Here is a 21,008-nt window from a genome sequence, read left to right as displayed (position 1 = left end):
AACATGTTACTGTTTAATGAAAATCATTATATAATTTGGTGAATCAATACAAAGAAATAACATTACAGGACATCTAAATAAAAGAAATTCCCAGCCTGTAACATCTGAAAACCACAGCTTTAAAATGCCTAATTGTGTGAATTGGATACCAAAAAAAAAGGTCATATATTTTGTTTTTAATTTGCTGAGATAGTATGATCTACTATCCCCACCCCAGCTCAGATTTAAAAAAAAGTATGTTTGAAAACTAATATTTGATATTTGCATAATATACATCATGTGATTATACGAATAATACTTCCTTCTTCTTTCAGGTGTTGAAGCATTCCAGAAAGTGAAAATATGTTTGTACCTCATGAAAGATTCACAATATGAACAGGTTTTGTTTATTATGATTATAATGATTTAATATTATGTATTTAAAATACAGTCAACTCTCGTTATAACGGCCATATTTGTCCTCTGCTTGTGCCAGTATGATGATCTTATGAAGAGTTATCTACCACAGGTTGTACATTTTGTTTTACCAGTTAGTTACACTATAATATGTAATAAATTTTCAACAAAGTATCAGCAAGAAAAACAAAAGCAACAAGAAGAAAATTTATTTGCTGGTCGAACCAACTTGTTACAATCTTTAGGTGCACTGACCCATTTTGCTTTATTGCGCAAAATATCACCAACTGTCAATCTGCTAACAAGCACTCCCTCCCCATTCTCTGCTGACGTGGCTTGCAGTTTCAACTTGTATATATTTTGGGTGACTTTTTAAAAATGTTTGTTATATATCTCGTTTTTCACTGATATATATTTGCATATCTATGCATCTATGTGTGTGTCTATTTGGTGGAGACTGCGACATGTTTTACACATAATTCCTAAGTGGATGAAAAATATTGACTACAATCAATAATACATTTTAACAAACATAGCCAGTGGCATGAATATATCAGCTCGGTCAAGACGTTTGTTTAAATTACATCTTGACACAAGAACAATGCATGTTATTTGAACAATACTGCAATTGGTCACTGGCATGCACAGTCAACCATAGCTAATCAGACGTTAGCATATCAAAAAGCCTCTAACGGGTGATAATGTTACAGCTATTTATCGAAGGGTTTGTACCAATTAACATTTATACACTGATAAAGATCAAACAATGCATTAAATAGACATTGTTAACAGAAATGGCTGCCGGTGCTATAACTTGAACATTCTATTGTAATGATCAGATTAACGTGGACACATGTTGGTTTCTAGTAAAAGTGTGCTGGTACCTGAATATAATGAATATCGTTATAATGAGAGTTGACTGTACATAAACAAAGTGATAGTTTTTCATCCAATATTTATAAATTGGCTTGATATTTCAAAATCAAGTGTTTTCAGAATTTGTCATTTTAATAATTGTCAGCATTGTTCATTTTAACTTCAGAAGTGTTTTTTGCCAGTTTGAAAAATATGTAATCGGGGCTGTTCATTTTGTTTGAAAACATGGGGCAGTTTGAGAAAGGTAAGTGGCTATATCTTCTGAATGCAAGCTTTCAAAGTAAGCAGTGGTGGCAGAATCCATAGCTGTTGTAAACTGCAACTGACTACCTACAAATTAAGTAACTGATAATCAGTGTGTAAATTGAGAACTAATAATCAGTGTGTAAATTGAGAACTAATAATCAGTGTGTAAATTGCGACTGGCTACCTACAAGTTCAGTAACTAATAATCAGTGTGTAAATTGCAACTGGCTACCTACAAGTTCAGTAACTAATAATCAATGTGTAAATTGCAACTGGCTACCTACAAGTTCAGTAACTAATAATCAGTGTGTAAATTGCGACTGGCTACCTACAAGTTCAGTAACTAATAATCAGTGTGTAAATTGTGACTGGCTACCTACAAGTTCAGTAACTAATAATCAATGTGTAAATTGCAACTGGCTACCTACAAGTTCAGTAACTAATAATCAATGTGTAAATTGCGACTGGCTACCTACAAGTTCAGTAACTAATAATCAATGTGTAAATTGCAACTGGCTACCTACAAGTTCAGTAACTAATAATCAGTGTGTAAATTGTGACTGGCTACCTACAAGTTCAGTAACTAATAATCAATGTGTAAATTGCAACTGGCTACCTACAAGTTCAGTAACTAATAATCAATGTGTAAATTGCGACTGGCTACCTACAAGTTCAGTAACTAATAATCAATGTGTAAATTGCAACTGGCTACCTACAAGTTCAGTAACTAATAATCGGTGTAAATTGCAACTGGCTACCTACAAGTTCAGTAACTAATAATCAGTGTGTAAATTGAGACTGGCTACCTACAAGTTCAGTTACATGTACTAATAATCAGTGTGTAAATTGAGACTGGCTACCTACAAGTTCAGTAACTAATAATCAGTGTGTAATCAGTCATTTCGTTGACATTATATATTTAAATAATGTTCTATAAATTTTAATGTGGAAAAGTTGTGTATCTGACTGAAATGGGGGTGGGATTTAGCTCAGTCAGGTGCTTGCGTCTCAGGATCAAACCACCTCGGTGGATCCGTTCAACTGATTGTTTTTTTCTCTCATACCAACCAGTGGACCACAACAGGTCAAAGGCTATGGTATGTGCTTTCCTGTCTGTGGGAAAGTGCATATAAAAGATCCATTGCTGCAAAGTCAGAATTACCAAACGTTTGACAGCCAATAGCCGATGATTAAATAATCATTGTGATTTAGGTATGTTGTTAAACAAAACAATCTTTAGCTGAGTGAAAATGCTTTGTGAAAATCACATGAAAATCTGCCTTTATGAATATTTTGTGAAAACTTAAGTCGGACCATGCCTTTTTACTAAAAATTAAAAGTTTATAATTTTCCTTTTAACTGAAAATGTTTTTCCATTGCAGGGTTCACCACATTAAATTTTGAAAGTTGTATTAATACCACTGTGAAAAACTTCAAACTGAAAATTGAAATCATTGTTTGGAATGGTGTTTAGTAAAGTTTTAGACTGTTTGTTCATATTTTAATCTGCACCAAATAGGGAAAAGAGAAAGGCAAGATTGCAGCTTTAAAGATGAATTAAAATTAGGCTGTCTCAATTTGGCATTCATTTAACAGGTTTCAAACATATGGAAAGTTTGGAAAATTATGGCATTTAAAAAAAGTTATTTTCCAGGCCTGGAATGTCTTGGAATTCATTTTGGCCCATGGAAAGTCATAAACATTGACTATTGATGGACCTTTTTCTCGTTAACAATAATACAAGAAGAGAAACAATTTGCATCACAGAATTGAAATGTTAAGTTGTTAAATCACAGAAATATCATTGAAAATCCTACAAAAAGTCATGGAATTTGGTTGATAACAAAGTTCAGAACCCTTAGGTAAATAAGACCAATAATTGTTTTTGTTTTTCAGAAGTTTGAATATCTCTGTAGATATTTACTTGCATCAATGGACACTGATGTTACAAAAGTAAGTACACAAATGATGCTGTGATTTAAAAAAGCACAAAAAAACATCTGATTCAGTAACTTGTTGAATTAAAACATAAGGTATTTTGTCAGATATATGTAATTCTAATTCTTGAACATTAATGTTTAAATTTTACTAGAATTGATTATTATAACTTTGTCCATGACTGTAAAAAGTTCCAGAAAATGTTACGGTAGAATGCTATGGATGTGCCACATAAAAAGTGTTAATTTGATTCACAATCCCATAGCCTATGACATAAAGAACAACCATGATATTACTTAGTGACCTGTTTAAATATTTTAAACAAAAAGTAATAAATAAATATAATTGTGTTTCCTCGTGGTCACTTCACTATGTCAGAAATATCTACCAGTAATGAATGATCACTTGTGGGTTCTTTCTCCTTTCTCTTTCTTTTCAATGGTGTCATTTGTTAGCAGTTGTTTCTATTTGTGTGTATTGGTTAGTAAATACTAAAACTCAGAATAATGTGTAAAATAGATTACACTGTTTCTGTATACATATTTTCCATCTTTTATTCTCTCTTTTTTTAATTTTTTTTTTTTTACAGATGTCTTATGTTTGTGTGGCCTTAGTAAAGGAGCACACATTGTCATGGATACAACAGTTAAAAGATGTCCTGTGGAAGTGTTGCCTGTGGTTGAAACAGCTCAAGGTGTTTGTCATTGCATACATATTTTGTTGTTTGTCTCATTGATAAATACGGAGTTAAAGGACAACTATTTTGTACACAAAAAAGGAAAGTAATTTAAAATGTCTGTAGTCTTCATATGTTACAGAGATGTATGTTGTTGTTTAAGGATGTTTCTTTGATAGTATTAACTTAAAGGCAAATACAGTAAACTCTCTTCACATCATAGTGGTTCTGGAACATTTCTCTACATGTAAACATGTAAACATTTTTATATACAAATATATATATATATACAAATTCAATAAAAGTAAACAAAAAACAAAACAATGAAAGGACTAGATTTTGTTACAACTTACAGTAAGTAGTTGTTATAAGTATTAACTGGTCAAATATCAATAATGTAATCTGCTTGAAAGTGATAGGCTCCGATATTGTTGCTCTTATCAAAACCTGTATGAAATAATTGTTTGTTTACAGTTATCTTAGAGTAAATTAGGCTAATTCTTATTCTAGCCAGTGCACCATGACTGATATATCAAAGTCTGTGGTATGTACTGTACTGTCTGGGAAAGTGCATATAAAATATCCCTTGCTACTAATGGAAAAATGTAGCGGTTTTTTTCTCTAAGATTATATGTAAAAATGACCAAGTGTTTGACTTCCAGTAACTGATGATTAATATTCACTGCTGTCCGTTACTGCTTTTCTGTGTAATTTTCCTCCTTACACTGCAAAAACTCTAAAACAAAACCACTTTCTCCTCCGAAAAAAAAGAAGAAAAAAAAGAGGAATATTTTCTGTCTGTGGGTCTTTGATCCACATTCCCCCTGGGCCAATAATTTTATTTTTGTGGGTGATGTGTATACTTAAAGACTAATACCTTCTGAACCTTTACCCATTATTATCAGTTCTGGAATAGACCGAAGCATGAACTTCGATTGCGTCATGTATTTTCTTCAGCTAACATGTCTTACCTAGAAAAAAGCAAGAAAACAAAAATATATACATTATATTTTTTTTTTCAACATTACCTGTTCTCAAACAAGTGCACTCCCCCACCCATAATTCCCCACATAATACAAGCAATAAAGTTAAGAAAAACCGATAAATGACTCCGAATAAATCAGAGCCAAATAAAAAGACGTCCGAACCAACCAGTGAAGGAAAAATGAAGGAAGTTACAGTCACGTGACCGGAACTAGAGGGAGCATACAGTAGAAGAATTCAGGCCATCCCATTGGCTTTTGGGATGTTCGGACCAGACTGCTAGCCATAGGGGCGGAGTGCACTTGTTTGAGGACAGGTAATGTATCCATAAATGAGAAAACACCTCAAGTTTTCTCCTCTATACATTTTGGTTTCATTTTGACTGCAGATTTGTATATTTATTCATCAGTTGTGTTTTGTCACTGCAGCCTGAAACATACAGTGAAATGAAAACTATCAGCATGTACTTGCGTGTTTTGATAACCTTCACAAGTCCATCTTCCTGGAAGATTCTTAAAGGAAAAGCAGGTAATTATTTATCATGTATCTTCTCCTACAAATCAAATATATTTCATCAAAATATTATTGCTTGTGATACAAGACTATTGTCTGGTCGCTGACAACCAAAATGAGGCTACGTATGGTGACGTGTTTACCATTTTGAGAATGCAACCAAAGTAGAAATATATCGGGAAATTTAAGGGTACAAAATATATTTTTAAAAACCTAAAAATGTCATAACACTTTATCTCGACAATCAGAATATGTGAGAAGCTGTTGTACTTTTGTAAAATGGGCAGAATATAACTTACTGTCTTAAGTGGACACATCTCAGCCACAATATTTTGATCATACGTTTGAGTGATAAGGCACAGACGACTTTTTAAATGCGCTCTTTGTTTGACACAGAAATAAACTGGTTTTCTTAGGGAAACTGTAGACATGTAGCTGAACAAACGAAAACTTTCAACCGAATTTTAGGATCTTTTTTGTGTTAAAACATTTTTCTCTTCAATTTTACTGTAAATTTGTGAATAAAAACCACATATTCAACCATTCAGGTGAATTGTATACCATGTTTTCGAGTTGCCGCGATATCATGAGAAGCACGTCGAAAAACTCTGCAACGGTAGGGCACACTTCCGCCAGTAATATTTATTTACAAACAGGATTTACATGCAAATATATGACGTGTAGAACATGGAAATATGAGGTAAAATCCAACAAAAGTATATTTACCTTGATGTATGTAGGTACATCATTTTATTTCTGCACTATCATTAAGTACCGCGATACCGTGATACCCCAGTATACCAATTTGTCCGGCATCGATTCATCTGTCTGTCCATCAACGTTTTTTTTTTTATGTCTAACGTCTCCTATAGTTTTGATTGAATTATTCTAAAACTTGGTATAATATAAATGATCTTCTGGGTCACCCTCCACACGCTAACAGAGACATTTTGGAAATATTAGAATTTTTATTGAATGTTTTTAAAATTAAAATTTAAAATTTGAAAGTTTATCTTCTTCTAGAGTTTGGATCGGATAGTTCTGAAACTAATAGAGAGATATTTAGGAAATAAAAATGTATACGTTTTTCTTCTCCTAGAATTTTGATTGGAAAATTCTAAAACTTGTAGAGAATGTAAAGGTGTTTTACGTGTGTATTTTGCTAATGGTCTTTAATATCTTGTTGTTACCGGCCTCAGTGACATCGTGGTAGGCCATCGGTCTACAGGCTGGTAGGTACTGGGTTTGGATCCCAGTCGAGGCATGAGATTTTTAATCCAGATACCGACTCCAAACCCTGAGTGAGTGCTCCAAAAGGCTCAATGGGTAGGTGTAAACCACTTGCACCGACCAGTGATCCATAACTGGCTCAACAAAGGCCATGGTTTGTGCTATCCTGCCTGTGGGAAGCGCAAATAAAAGATCCCTTGCTGCTAATCGGAGAGTAGCCCATGTAGTGGCGACAGCGGGTTTCCTCTCAAAATCTGTGTGGTCCGTAACCATATGTCTGATGCCATATAACCGTAAATAAAATGTGTTGAGTGCGTCGTTAAATAAAACATTTCTTTCTTTAATATCTTGCCATTTATGGGTTATTCTTTGACATACATTAGCACAGCAGATGATCCTTGTTTGTTTGTTTGCAGGTGCTTCCCTTACAGTTGGCATGACACAGCTCTGTAACAACATCATGGGATATCTCAACAGCAAGGGCATTTACAAAGTTTTGCAAGTAGGTTACTTGTTTTCTACATACTTAGTATTTATTTACTTAACCTTCTGACTACTAGATTAATTTTTGACAAAAACCACATTGAGTATTTTAAAAAATACATAAAATACTGTTTGTATGTCAAAAGGTTAGTTAACGTAGGTTTTTCTAACCTTTATGATATTTTAGATCAGTTAATTTGGTTTTATAATATGAAAAAAATATATAATAAAGTCGCACTTACTTACATGTAATTGGGATTAGCTGTCCGGTATTTACAGCCATTATTCCCAATCACTATGTTTTCCTGACCACACATTCCAATATTTCGTGAATTTTTTTGTTAGTAAAACAGTCAAATTTATTATCAAATTAGCTGTGACAATCAGCTATTGATACCTCAAAATGGCCGCGATGTTCTGCCATTGTTGTCTAGCAAAAATACTTTTTCCACTCAAAATTCCCAGTTATTTCTTACTCAAAAAGGAAAACTAATGCGGCATACTCTCAATTAATTTATTTCCTATTGTTGTGTTATTATTTCTGGTGAGTGCTGTGTGCATAATGGCGGGAAATATGAATTGGGGGAATGTACTGTATACAGTGTACAGTATGTCGACTTGCATGACGTCAGGCGGGATATCTCGCCTGCAGTATCCAGAAGGTTAAATTAGGACATACACATATTTTAAATGTAGTAAAAGAACTTGGTATGTTAAATAGAGAATAACTAATTAATGACGAAGGTAAGAGCAGGATAAAGCCGATATCCTATGTCATTAACTATGTGACGTCACAAGTCATAATCTGCTAGTATACTTTTATGACTTTGCTTTAATTGGTCATCATTATTGGCTAGGTTGAAAGAAGTTGAGAAAGGAACCCTGCTGCCATCACATAGGTCATTCATACCAAAAAAATATTACAAACCCCTCAAAGGATCTTTTTTAATACTCTTTCCTATAGACAACACAGTATATAACAGAACCTTTAATACACCATTTGTGAGGCACTGGTTGGGACTAGAAAAAAACCCATGTCCATCGAGGATGATCACTACCTACTTCCACCCCTCATTTGAATTTAGATAAAAGTGTACAAGCGAACTGAGCAGTCTTGTGTTTGTAGTTAATACATAAATCTATATCCTTGCTTTTCAGTGCCTGCTAACAAAGGGTCTTGCAAGATCAAAGCCTGTATTTAGTCGGGCACCTCTGTCAGCTATTGTAACAATTGCTTTGAGGTAAGTGGGAAATAACATCCATGTTGCTGCTTTAGCCAGTTATTAATTATTCTCTACATGCTTACAAAAACATACATTTTGTCAAGAATAAATCGTCATTCTACGGTCACTTGTATCAATGTGTGTTACCCCTTTCTCAGTCTCCATTTTTCACTTGAGATCAAAAATAGATTACTATGAGTTCCATTTTTGTCACTAATAATGATGACTGCAATTTCATGACACATTTTCTAATGGAATAATTTTTGGAAATGTTTCACCCAATTATGTGAGTCGGTGACAGCTTTGCTATAAGTTGAATTTGTAGCATGTTTGAGAATGTAGGCTGGAGAAACATTTGTTTCCATGTCTGGAGTTAAAAATGTTTTGTGTTTTTCTTTTCAGACCACTAATTGCAGCTAATTTTTCCGATAACTTGTTAACTGTGTTTCTTCTACACATCCTCTCTGTTCCGGCCATCATTCATCATGTAGCTTCCACGGCTCAAGAGGTGTGTTATTATTGGAATGTTTGTAGTGCTGCTACAATAAGCCGGTATAATGGTGTACTGTGATATTTCATCAATACGAACAGGCTCCAATCTAGAATTGGAAAAAGTAGAAGTGGCTTCTCGCTTCTCAGAAGAAAGGGGCAAGGTTTGATTAAAAATAGGCGAAGTGAACATTCATCTGTACATTTCATAATGTTTCGCCAATTTCTGCATTTTCAATCTGAAAAATGCTGAATTCTGCATTCGGTTCTAATCTTACTCTAATCATAATATATCTATATAAATACTACTTTCGGTAATAAAATTTAAACAAAACAGTTGTATGTTTCATTAAAAAGGTGATATTATTAAGTAGTTAATAATGTGCCATTATGTTAAAATTAAAGTATTCAATTAGTATTTTCTGGTATTACTGAAATTAATGTGGCCGAGGATTAACAATGCTTGACTGGTCACAGCACATGGCTCGACATGTGTCACTTTGAAAAACAATAGCCCGGATTACGGGTATATCTGAAGAATGTCAACATTAGACTACGACATGTATTTAATCTCTTCACAACAGAAACTGACATCAGCATTAATATTTTTTGGTTGATTTTGATAATAAATTGAAAACGGTAAAACATTATTGCATCAAATCAATCGTACATTACAGTGGGCAGAAACCATTTTCTGTTAATAGGCTGGTTATTGATTACTTGATATGTCAGGTGCCAATTAAAAAACACTGGCCGACATACAGTGACAAGGTACCAAGTGAGCTATGACACTAAACAAGTCGAGGTCTTGACGTCTTTTGTGTGATTTCGTTTTTGAAATCAGATTAGGTCCAGAATATTACAGCGACTTTGACTTCTCACTGCTGCTAATAACCTGTCGACTTGAGCTGACTTTCGGTGAAAAAACCGCTCATTTCACAGTAAATAACTACTTTACACTGAGAACCCAGAAGTAATAGACGTGCCGATTTTCTTGGGGAAAAAAAGGACTAAACAATTTAAATAGCATGTCAGCTTTAATTACTAAAAAAAGTTCATTACATATTTATTCCTTCAGCTTCCATGTGAAAAAATAAATATAAATATTAGATAATATCAAACTTTATCGCAATACAGTTTTGACCATATTGTTTAAACTGTAAAGATTTGTATTCACAGGATGAATTGTGGCTTCAAAAGTCATTTGTCAACTTACTTCTTTGTCATCACTCTGTTCCTCACTTTAATTCAACCTACATGTATTTCTTTGATGTTTGCTGAACTGTCTCAAAGGACTATTTTCATGGATAGTTAGAGGAAAACCAAAAAATTTGGTTTTATTTGAATGCTGCAGCTATATTTGAGACATATGCCATACTTTATTTACTTTTCTTCGAGATTAGTGTTTTAAAAGAACATATTTTAATTTTGTTTTCAGAGAAATATGTTGTAAACTTGTTTTAAGAATGTACTATTTTTGTGTCATTTTACAAAAGGTATTACGGCCTACTTTGCTTGATGTTGTCTGTTTTGTATTCACTGAATGTAACTAAATACGTAAGTGTGTTATTTCAGTGCCTGTCCACTCTGATCACCCACCGAATCTTTAAACGATGTCTTGATCTCATGACCAATGAACAGAGCACAAGAATAATCTTTAACTCTCTGGAAGGGAACTATGCTCTTTGTCTTATGGGTATGTGGACAGTATTTTTCTCTCACACTTTTTATTTCAACATATGGCAAGTGCTAAGTGATTCTTTAAAGATACAGTCAAACCTGTCTTAAGCAGCCATTCAAAGGAGTAGTCAAAAGCATAAGGCAGGTGGCCACTGAATACAGGCTGCCACTGTTATAGTCTTTAAAATGTTGGTTGTTTTTCTTCCTTTTATTACCGTCTGTACTGTTAATTAATGGATGTGTGCTCTATAGTTTACTGTGTTTGTCAATATACAGTTGGAAAGCACAGACGGCACAGACACAGAATGAAAATATCCTACCTGTACAAATGACAACATGCTTGTATTATATATATTCTTTATTAATAATGAGACAAATGATAACATTTATTTGTAGTTTTAATTATTCTTGAAAATAATTATCAGAATCTGAAATATAAAGCATAGATAATACTGTATAAGAATATTTTGGGGCTACCAGAATATGATGCTGAGCTACCACAATTTAGGTACCTGGTAGCGGTGGGCTACCAGAATGTGATGCTGGGCTACCACAATTTAGGTACCTGGTAGCGGTGGGCTACCAGAATATGATGCTGGGCTACCACAATTTAGGTACCTGGTAGCGGTGGGCTACCAGAATATGATGCTGGGCTACCACAATTTAGGTACCTGGTAGCGGTGGGCTACCAGAATATGATGCTGGGCTACCACAATTTAGGTACCTGGTAGCGGTGGGCTACCAGAATATGATGCTGGGCTACCACAATTTAGGTACCTGGTAGCCCGGTGGACTACCACTAAATTGAAACATTTTTCCAACCAATTCATTGGTCATAATTTCTTAATTGATATGCAATGGAACTGTCAGACTGAATGGTTACTAGTGTCTTTGAAAGTGTGAAGATTGCTTATTAGCTGCACCTTATGACCGATGTTTAAAATAACAATTTTACAGAACAGTAAACATTTATTGTAACTGTTTAATACATGTATGTTAGGATTTGGAATGCAATTTAGGTGGCTGTTGGCCGTATGACACAGGTGACTGTTGGCTGTATGACACGGGTGGCTGTTGGTCGTATCACACGGGTGGCTGTTGGCCGTATCACGCGGGTGGCTGTTGGCCGTATTACATGGTTGGCTGCTGCCGTATCACACAGGTGACTGTTGGCCATACATTAAAAATTGTTTGGTATGGAAAAACATAACCGCTTACAAAAGGTGACCACTAATTACAGTTGGGGCGCTAGAACAGGTTTTACTATATAAAAAGTAAAAAAAAGTACATTTCAGTATTCCTTTAGAACTAGAAAGTGACTTACTATTGCAGTACTTTCACAACAAAGTACTATATTGGTGTTGGTAAGTTTATTAAACTCGTTGTGCTGGTTTATCAAGTGATCGATCAACAAAAAGTTACAAATATTTATACATCTTTATGTCATACAGCAAAAAATGTAAAGTTGCAATATTTTCTACAGACAGTTTGGACTATTCCTGACCACTTGCAATTCTTTATATTTTGATGCAGTATTTAAAATTAAAAGGAAAATCTAACCCACTCCTGGTATCCCACTCCTGGTATAAGTCATTTATGTGCTTAATCTGAAGTTACACATTGCATTCTCAAGCAGTGAAAAAATACCTGCCTTAGTTATATTTTCATTGTCCTTATTGCTTATTAATATACACAGGGTTATGTAAAATGTGTTTTCGAATACTGTAACATGTTCATTTTTTACTTCACTACACGTATACTTCAACAATCCATGTGTGAAATTATGGCAGACATTTTCAACAACAGTAGATAAAGTAATATGACTGAATAACAAAACCAAACAGTGCTTTGATAATGTCATGGCTGTTAGTCTGTTATTATGTAATTGTTGTATAACATTGCCTTTTAATATAATAGTATTATTGTTGACATTGTCATTAATTGTTAGTTAATATTTAATAAAAACAAAATTCAGTTTAGACTAGGAGGGAAAGAAATTCAAAATTAAATCATTATGTTCTTATTTGTTGCTTGCAGGGATTATTTGCTGTTGTGGAAGTTGGTTTATATTCCTTAGTGACATCACTGTAATGACAATGTTTTAGGAAAATCAGTTTAGGTTTATTTTAGAAAAACAGTTTGAATAGGGATAACGATGCTGTGTTTTCTTATTTTACCCGTAACAAATGTCCTGTTTTATTGACACTGCTAACACATCATCAGTAAACTATCGGTCTATGTTGGCAGATCGAAAACACAGTAGGATTTTTTCTCAATATATATTATTATATTTATACAAAATTTATTACTATAGGAAATGTAAAATGATTATGCAGTGCTTTTATTTTCCAGCTAATTTAATACAGCTTGGATTTTTCGAGCTTGAAGTAAGTTATTTTGTTTGTAATTGATAATTTTAATGATAATATTAGTTGTAGAGCTCTTTGTTTTAAGGCACACTTCATTTCAGACAACAAATGTTTTTATGTACAGTCATGATCCAACCACAAATTGTTGGAAACAAACATACATCAATGCCATTATGTTCACTACTCTGGAATTCATACCTTCTGACACCGACAGAACAAATTAGGAACAAGCATGCATCTGATGTCTGAAAACACCACTTTACAACGACATTACATAATCAAAAATGCTGTAGAACATTGGCAGTATACTCACAGCTACTTGGTATCTTTGATCTCGCCATGAGCCGACGGTGTCACATGTTGTCTGACTTACCGATGTCAGCTAAATCTGTACACATGTATTGCTTTTGAAAATAAACCTATAGGTAGTACAAAACCAAATAACTTAACCCCTGATTCACTTTATGGGTGACGGATGGTAGTATTTATATCATATGTTGATTGATACGCTGCATGTAAGAGTTTTAGTCACATATTGTTGTCAATGGGATTTGATTTGGTGGTATACACCCTTTAGTCATTCAATTAAAGGATTAACTTTGAACAATCAAATCTATTGTTTTTAAGATATTTTGTAAACGAAGTACATGTAGGTACCAATCATAGATTTCATTAACCAGGGAATGATTAGATTGGTGGTGAATGTGTTTATTGATTAACAACATATTTTATTACACATATTTAATAATAATTGCAATCAGTTAATTATTTAAATGCTATTCAGACTTAAATACTAGTAATCACTACTTTTTCTTACATCACAATGGCAGAGGAGATAACTTTTGACAAATTCGCTATAACAGCAATTTCGATAAAACAACAAACGACCCAGGGATGAATGTGGTCGTTGTAATGAGGTCTGACTGTATACTATATTATAAAATCTAATAATGAACTTGTAGTATATTCTGAGATTTTTTATAATTTAATGTCTTTCAGCTACATAATTATTAACAGCTCTGGACATTAGTAGCTGTAGTTAGTGTCGTGAAAACAGCATTGATAGTTTTACCATCATGATGATAGATGACATGATATATTTTAAATCTTGCAATGTTAGTGTAGTCAAACTATATATAGTCTTTAATATTTTATTTGTTGTTCATGTTACTGTTTTTGTTGCATTTTTTTTACATCAAGGTGCTTGCTTTTATCTTTTAGGGTCTAGTTGAGAACACACAAGACTTTATGGTAAGTTTTACATTTAATAACATCTTACTGAAATCTGTTAAGAAATAAATTATAACATATCCAAATGTATATGATAAATCTGGTATGTTATTTTGGCTGTATTCTTTTTCAATTAATGTCTGGCAGTGAAACAATAGACATGGAAGACATTATGATGATCACATATTATAAACAAGGTTTAAGTTACTTAATAATATTATATTGTACCATATTTTATTTATTTTTCTTTCACCTATAATGACTGACATTTTCCTGATTATTTTCAACATTTACGAGTACTGGATATGTTAATGGAATTTCAATTTTCAAATGCTTAAATCATGAATATTAACATTTATATTGCCGAATAGGGATGGGACAATTATTCGATGTTAACAAAAACAGCAGTTTTAGGCCCACGGTTCGGTGCACCATTTCCCAATTTGTGAACCGCGATTCAATTCGATTTTTAAATATTTTTTAAATGGTACATGTATAAACGTTTCCGCACCTTGCTGGTAATCCCAATGACCTGTAAAGTATTTCAGCCAATCACAGCATTCAATTCCCTTAAACCTGACATGTCTGTGTGAGCGATAGGTGCCATTGGAATCCTGCACAAAAACAGCAAATGTCTTGCCGGGACTAAAAATTGTAACCTCCCAAAATAGGACTGACCTCAGTGATTAATCTGCCAAGAGAATAAACATTTTAAGTATATTTCATCCCAGTTGTCAAAATTGAAAAAAAAGTACAGATGTATTAACTTCAAGAATTATAAAATGGCGCCCAATTTCCGACATATTAATTTAAAATGATTCAGTATTGCTAAGTTTTTATCTGGACGAAATCGTCCGCAGTTTCTGGGCCCATGCTTATAAAACTTTTAGAATCCAGACTCAATCTCTAATAATGTCACACTCTATTAAAGTCTAGAGTCTAGACTAAGTTTAATAGTCACCAGAACAGAACTACAATGTACTCAAACTACATGTACATGTACTTTGCACTTTTTCTCTTCTTTTAAAAAAAAAATTAATCTTTGCAGATTTGTTTTTCACTTTCAGTACGAGCAAAAAACCAAAAAACACACCCCAAAAACCTAGTTAAATAATTCACTATTATATATTATGTGCTTGCTTTTCTTTGTTTTTTTTAATCAGTGATACTTTTTTATGTAACTTGTGTTGAGTTAAATAATCAACAGTAGGCCTATATATTATGTATTTGTGCTTATATCCAGTAATCCATACTTTAAAAAATATTTATACTTCTCATCAAAGATTTAACATTATTAAAATAATAAAAAACATTACAGAAATATGTCAGGATTTCTATAATGTGTACATGACATCCGCAGATTATATACTCCAGAATGCATCTAAAGACAACTGAATAAAAAAAATAAAAATAAAAATACCGGAGAGACTGTCCCTAGCATTCTCGCCCCCAAATTATTTTGCCAACTCTGAACTGAAATTCTGGGGGACACATTGCCCAAATATCCCAAACCCAATACACTGACATGGCATGGTAAAAATACAATTTTTGTTTTCAAGTCAAGATATAATTTTATATTTACAATTATTTTACAAATGACCATTATAAATAAAATGTCTTGCTATTTAAATAGTTTATAAAAATGTTTGTATAATGACTGATGTAGGCTACTTGTACTACTTGTGAAAAGTATTGTGAATAAATCAACCACGAATAAATCGAACCGTGGGCCAAAAACCGAAAATTGAACCGAAAATAAAAAAACTAACCATCCCATCCCTATTGCCGAAAACAATATATTGATTTTTTAAAAATTAAAATTGTGTTATTGTTTGTAACTGTTTGTATTTGGTTTGATAGTTTGTGATGATTCGCCTTCTCGACAGCTGTAAGTTGTATGTACAAAACAAAAAGTCGAGTCTAACCCACTGGCACCCAGTGTTGGGATGGTTCTCACAGAAAACGGATCAGAGGTAGGTTGCATCTGTGTATTACCGTATAACCTTTTAAGCTTTTTTATTTTTCTCCATCAAAGTTTAGTAAGCTACATGTCAAAATTATGATCATATTGTCAGGTTTTTCAAAACAAAAGAACATCCAAACAGAATTATCTTGTAATGAAAGTAAAAGTTGCTTTCAAACATTGTATAATCTAGATTTTAAATTTTTTTGCAGTCTAGAGCTATTGCTCAAGTTATTTTATTTTCAAGTGCTCACCTTAGCATTTATTGAACACCCGTTATTTGTAATCAGTCACGGTCATGTTGACCGCCTGTTCTTTAATTTCTCCCTGGTTGGGGACAGGTCTTTCTGTAACAGGGATATTGTGAATAAAAAAAAGAAAAAAGAAAAAAAAGGTATATAAATAGAAACTAGTTATGGGGATTTCATTGGACAATATTGAATTAAGATAGTCCAGAATGATAACATACTACATTTGTTTATGAACAATAAAATGTGTATAACTAGTATAAGTATGTTCCTGAGATCCAAGACTCCTATATGATACTCAAGAGAAAAGTAAGAACGAAAATCATTAAAATATATTCTACAATCCTTTCAATAACAATTTCCTACGATTTCATCTGTAAGTACTAAAGGTACCAAATATTTGATAGGATAAGGGTCAAACTTGAACAAACAGTATATTTAGGTGCCCCTGTACCTATATGTGAGACAAAGGTTGATGTGAAATGAAACCTAGCTAACATATACCTTCCTATTTTCGATGAAGTGAAAGTAATCTATTAAATCTTATCTTCAAGTTAGTAGTTTAGTTCTTAGTTTCTTTTTTTCAACTAGCCAGTATGTACCTTTTGCCTTTTGTTTTAGAAGTTTGTGCAAACACCATCACTAGTTGAAACTGTTTACAATGTTTATTGCAGTCTCCACGAAGCCATGCCATTTGTTGTGAAACAGCTTCAGTTACTGTGGGGAGAGAAGATGATTCGCATCTTGTTTTCTGCCCTCCTGGAATATGTGGAAACCAACCAGCAGAAGGAACCTGGCTCACCCAAACAAAGTAAGACTAACTGCTTTACCATTTCCACTGACCAGACACAAACTGACGGAGAATTACTGAAGTTGGGATGTCAGTAATATCCAATTGTACACTAAATAACTAACAATATCCTATCATGGCTTTGGACTTTAAGTATCGAGTTTAGTATAAAAGAGGCATTATGGTATATGCAAAAAGTTATAGTAAAATTTGTTTTGTTAACGACACCACTAGAGCACATTGATTTATTAATCATTGATTACTGAATGTCAAACATTTGGTAATTTTAACATATAGTCTTAGAGAGGAAACCCCTACAATTTTCTAATAGTAGCAAGGGATCTTTTATATGCAACATCCCTTAGACAGGATAGCACATACCTTGGCTTTTGATATACCAATCGTGGTACACTGGCGGGAACAAGAAATAGCCCAATGGGCCCACCAACAGGGTATGGCGTATACAGGACTCGTAGGTGAAAAAAGAGGAAGTTTATTAAAATTGGTAAATAAAAAACTTATCCATTCTTTTCTTCTATATTGGTGTGGTTTTAGCTGAGATACTGTAAAATGGGTGTTATTTGTGGGAGTAAATTTTTGCAATATTGAACATACAGCCATCCCACAGTTTTTAATTTTCATGGTGGGCAACAATTTTTTTTAATAAAAAACCCAAATTGTCACATGTATAAAATTCTATTTTGGTACATACTAGAGTATTAGTAGTCTAATAGTTACAATTCATAGTATCGCTTTCTGTGCGACTCGTCTTTTAGGCCTATCCATGAGTGACCGCATGGCGCATACAATTAATGGATGTAATCCCAGATGTGGTTCAATCAACTCTCCAGCAAGTGTGAAGAATAAAGACAAACACTTGTGCTTTTTGATAACAATGTTTCATTTGTTTTGTTTCTGTAAGCTAGTACTGTAAAAAGCTATCGTGGTTAAGCCATCGGACATAAGGCTGGTAGGTATTGGGTTCGCAGCCGGGTACCGGCTCCCACCCAGAGCAAGTTTTAATGACTCACTGGGTAGGTGTAAGACCCCTACACCGACTTCTCTCTCACTAACCACTAACAACTAACCCACTATCCTAGACAGACAGCCCAGATAGCTGAGGTGTGTGCCCAAGACAGCGTGCTTGAACCTTAATTGGATATAACCACGAAAATAATTTGAAATGTAAAATATCAGAACTTTACAAAACAATTAGTGTTCCTTATTTCAATTGGCCAGTTAAAAGTAGAAATGAATGAGAAGCACATTGTTTTCCAAATTCTATTTTGGAACAATATTAAAACAAACTTTGTTATTTGTTTTGTAGTGGTTGGTTGTGTTTTGTATTTATTATTTTATCATATTAGTAGTACAAGCATTGTGAGTAAATCTACCGTGTTACATTTGTCTTCGGGGTTTTATCTTTTTCTTAATTGAATTTACTTTAGTGAGTCCCATCCTACAAAATAAAATGTGTACATAATTGCAGTTTGGTTTGACGTAAGAACAAAAGTAAATGTGTTTTGCAAATAACACAAAAATACTATTTCTGTGTGCAATTTAGAAAACAATTGGCTCACAAATATATAACTTGTAGTTTGGAAGATATACATTTTTTGTTTTGTTATTATGTTATTCACTTGTTGCAGGTATATTTGTAACTTGAGTTGTGGTGATATGCATTTTGTGTTTGATATTATGTTATTCCCATATTGCAGGTATTTTTAGAAAGGCCTTTGAGAAGAAGTCCACCAACCCAAAGATAAAACTGGAGAGTTGCATTTCCACATCGACGTGTTTACCATGTGCCTTGTACAGGATGTCTCTGCAAACCCTGTCTCAACTTAGGATGGATATTTTGGGAGGTAAGTTGTTACTGTACAATAGCATATGTAGGTGAATATATTTAAAACAGCATCTTTAGGCATTTTCACACCAGGGCACCTAAACTGTTCATGGGTGTCAGTTTGAGACAGAATTGATTATGCAGTAAATCATTATTTACATTTTACTTTATTTGTCTTAGTAATATTGATGTTCTTGTAAAAATATTTATTCATAAATGAAATGATTCATTACGGTGTGTTTAAACACTTAATGTTGACTGCAGTCATTGAACTGACATTATTGTATTTGTTTTATTTCAGGACTTAGCTACAATGATATTCTGTTGCCAATCCTGTGGAGATTTCTCACAGACATGGGACCAAACTGTGGCCTTAAGACTTTCATGGACCTGCTCGGTCAGACACCCAACTCGACCATCCACCCCGTGTTCAGTTTGTTAACACTGTTCTGTGAGACTGCTAGTCACCTTATTACGTATGTTAGACCAAGTGTCATCTTGCCTTCTATCTGTCTTTATAAGTAGAGTTGGAATTCTTTATGTATCTTAACACACACGTGACTACATACGCTGGAACACACACACTTGCACACACACACACACACACACGTGCACACACACATATGCTGACATACACATATCTGGATCTGTGGTTTTAAATTATGACATCATAGAATACAAGACTGTATCATATGTGGTCATGTGGGATAGAAAAAGTACACCCGAAGTGGTGGAAATTTCGACCTGGGACGAGGCTTGCTGAGTCCCATTGTCGAAATTTTCACCACCAAGGGTGTACTTTTTCACCACTGAGGGTGTACTTTTTCTGTCCCACATGACCGCATATGATGGAGTCTTTTTCTGTCATTCATTTGGTAAATAAACCATTAATTTACATGGACAGACAAAGATGGCTAAACAAGTAACTTTTTTTTATTTGCCTGGGCGAGACGTAGCCCAGTGGTACAGTGCTTGCTCAATGTGGGATCGATGTGGGATCGATCCCCATCAGTGGACCCATTGGGCTATTTCTCGTTCCAGCCAGTGCACCATGACTGGTATATCAAAGGCTGTGGTATGTACTACCCTGTCTGTGGGATGGTGCATATAAAAGATCCCTTGCTGCCAATTGAAAAGAATAGCCCATGAAGTGGCGACAGTGGGTTTCCTCTCTCAGTATCTGAGTGGTCCTTAACCATATGTCTGACGCCATATAACCGTAAATACAATGTGTTGAGTGCGTCGTTAAATAAAACATTTCTTTCTTTATTTCAGTTTTTTTTGCCAAATTTATCATAAATAAACTACGCTATCGTATTTGCCGTCTTTGTTTCATGTGTTAAATAAAATTTAACACTACAAATTAATAAGATAGCTTTTAAAATGAAGGTTTTAATAACAAAATATTAATTTAAAACTGTCTAATGACCTCGCATTAATATGACGTCATATATACCAACAACGTCATGTTAAACACAAGGGCATGCTATCCCATGTAAGATAGAAATTTCTTACATGGCTTTCTTTCATGGGATAGCTCTGATACCCGAGGATGAGAGAAAGAAAATTCCTTACATTGGGATAGCTCTGTCCCATATATCTGAGGATGAGAGAAATAGTAGTTGGCAAGTGTGTATTCTTTTTATTTTGGGGGTTGGTAGTGAAATTTTGATGGTGTTGTCCCAAAACAAATCACTCTCACAATGAATTCAACAAATGCTGGTCAACTTGCCCCAAAACCAACTCGCCTCTACAACTTGCACCAGTGTTTGGACAACTCACCCCAAAATTTACTGTCCATAAATAATTGTGTCGAAATTAAAAATGG

General features: G+C 33.9%; 1 protein-coding gene across 1 annotated transcript in view; it reads left to right on the top strand.

Moving 5' to 3' along the window:
* Positions 1-21,008, top strand: part of LOC121368257 (ubiquitin-protein ligase E3B-like) — a 48,101-nt gene that overhangs the window by 7,168 nt on the left and 19,925 nt on the right. Inside the window, exons 4-17 of the mRNA XM_041492911.1 lie at positions 315-379; positions 3,415-3,471; positions 4,046-4,150; positions 5,545-5,644; positions 7,276-7,361; positions 8,501-8,583; positions 8,968-9,073; positions 10,630-10,750; positions 13,087-13,121; positions 14,325-14,354; positions 16,194-16,306; positions 17,219-17,355; positions 19,053-19,199; positions 19,482-19,656. Of these exons, the coding sequence (XP_041348845.1) occupies positions 315-379; positions 3,415-3,471; positions 4,046-4,150; positions 5,545-5,644; positions 7,276-7,361; positions 8,501-8,583; positions 8,968-9,073; positions 10,630-10,750; positions 13,087-13,121; positions 14,325-14,354; positions 16,194-16,306; positions 17,219-17,355; positions 19,053-19,199; positions 19,482-19,656 (1,360 nt within the window). The remainder of the gene's footprint in view (positions 1-314; positions 380-3,414; positions 3,472-4,045; positions 4,151-5,544; positions 5,645-7,275; positions 7,362-8,500; positions 8,584-8,967; positions 9,074-10,629; positions 10,751-13,086; positions 13,122-14,324; positions 14,355-16,193; positions 16,307-17,218; positions 17,356-19,052; positions 19,200-19,481; positions 19,657-21,008) is intronic.

This window comes from Gigantopelta aegis, chromosome 3 (genome assembly GCF_016097555.1).
Source record: "Gigantopelta aegis isolate Gae_Host chromosome 3, Gae_host_genome, whole genome shotgun sequence".
NCBI lineage: Eukaryota > Metazoa > Mollusca > Gastropoda > Neomphalida > Peltospiridae > Gigantopelta > Gigantopelta aegis.
The sequence above is the reverse complement of the archived record's forward strand: the minus strand, read 5'-3'. Positions and strand labels throughout refer to the sequence as shown.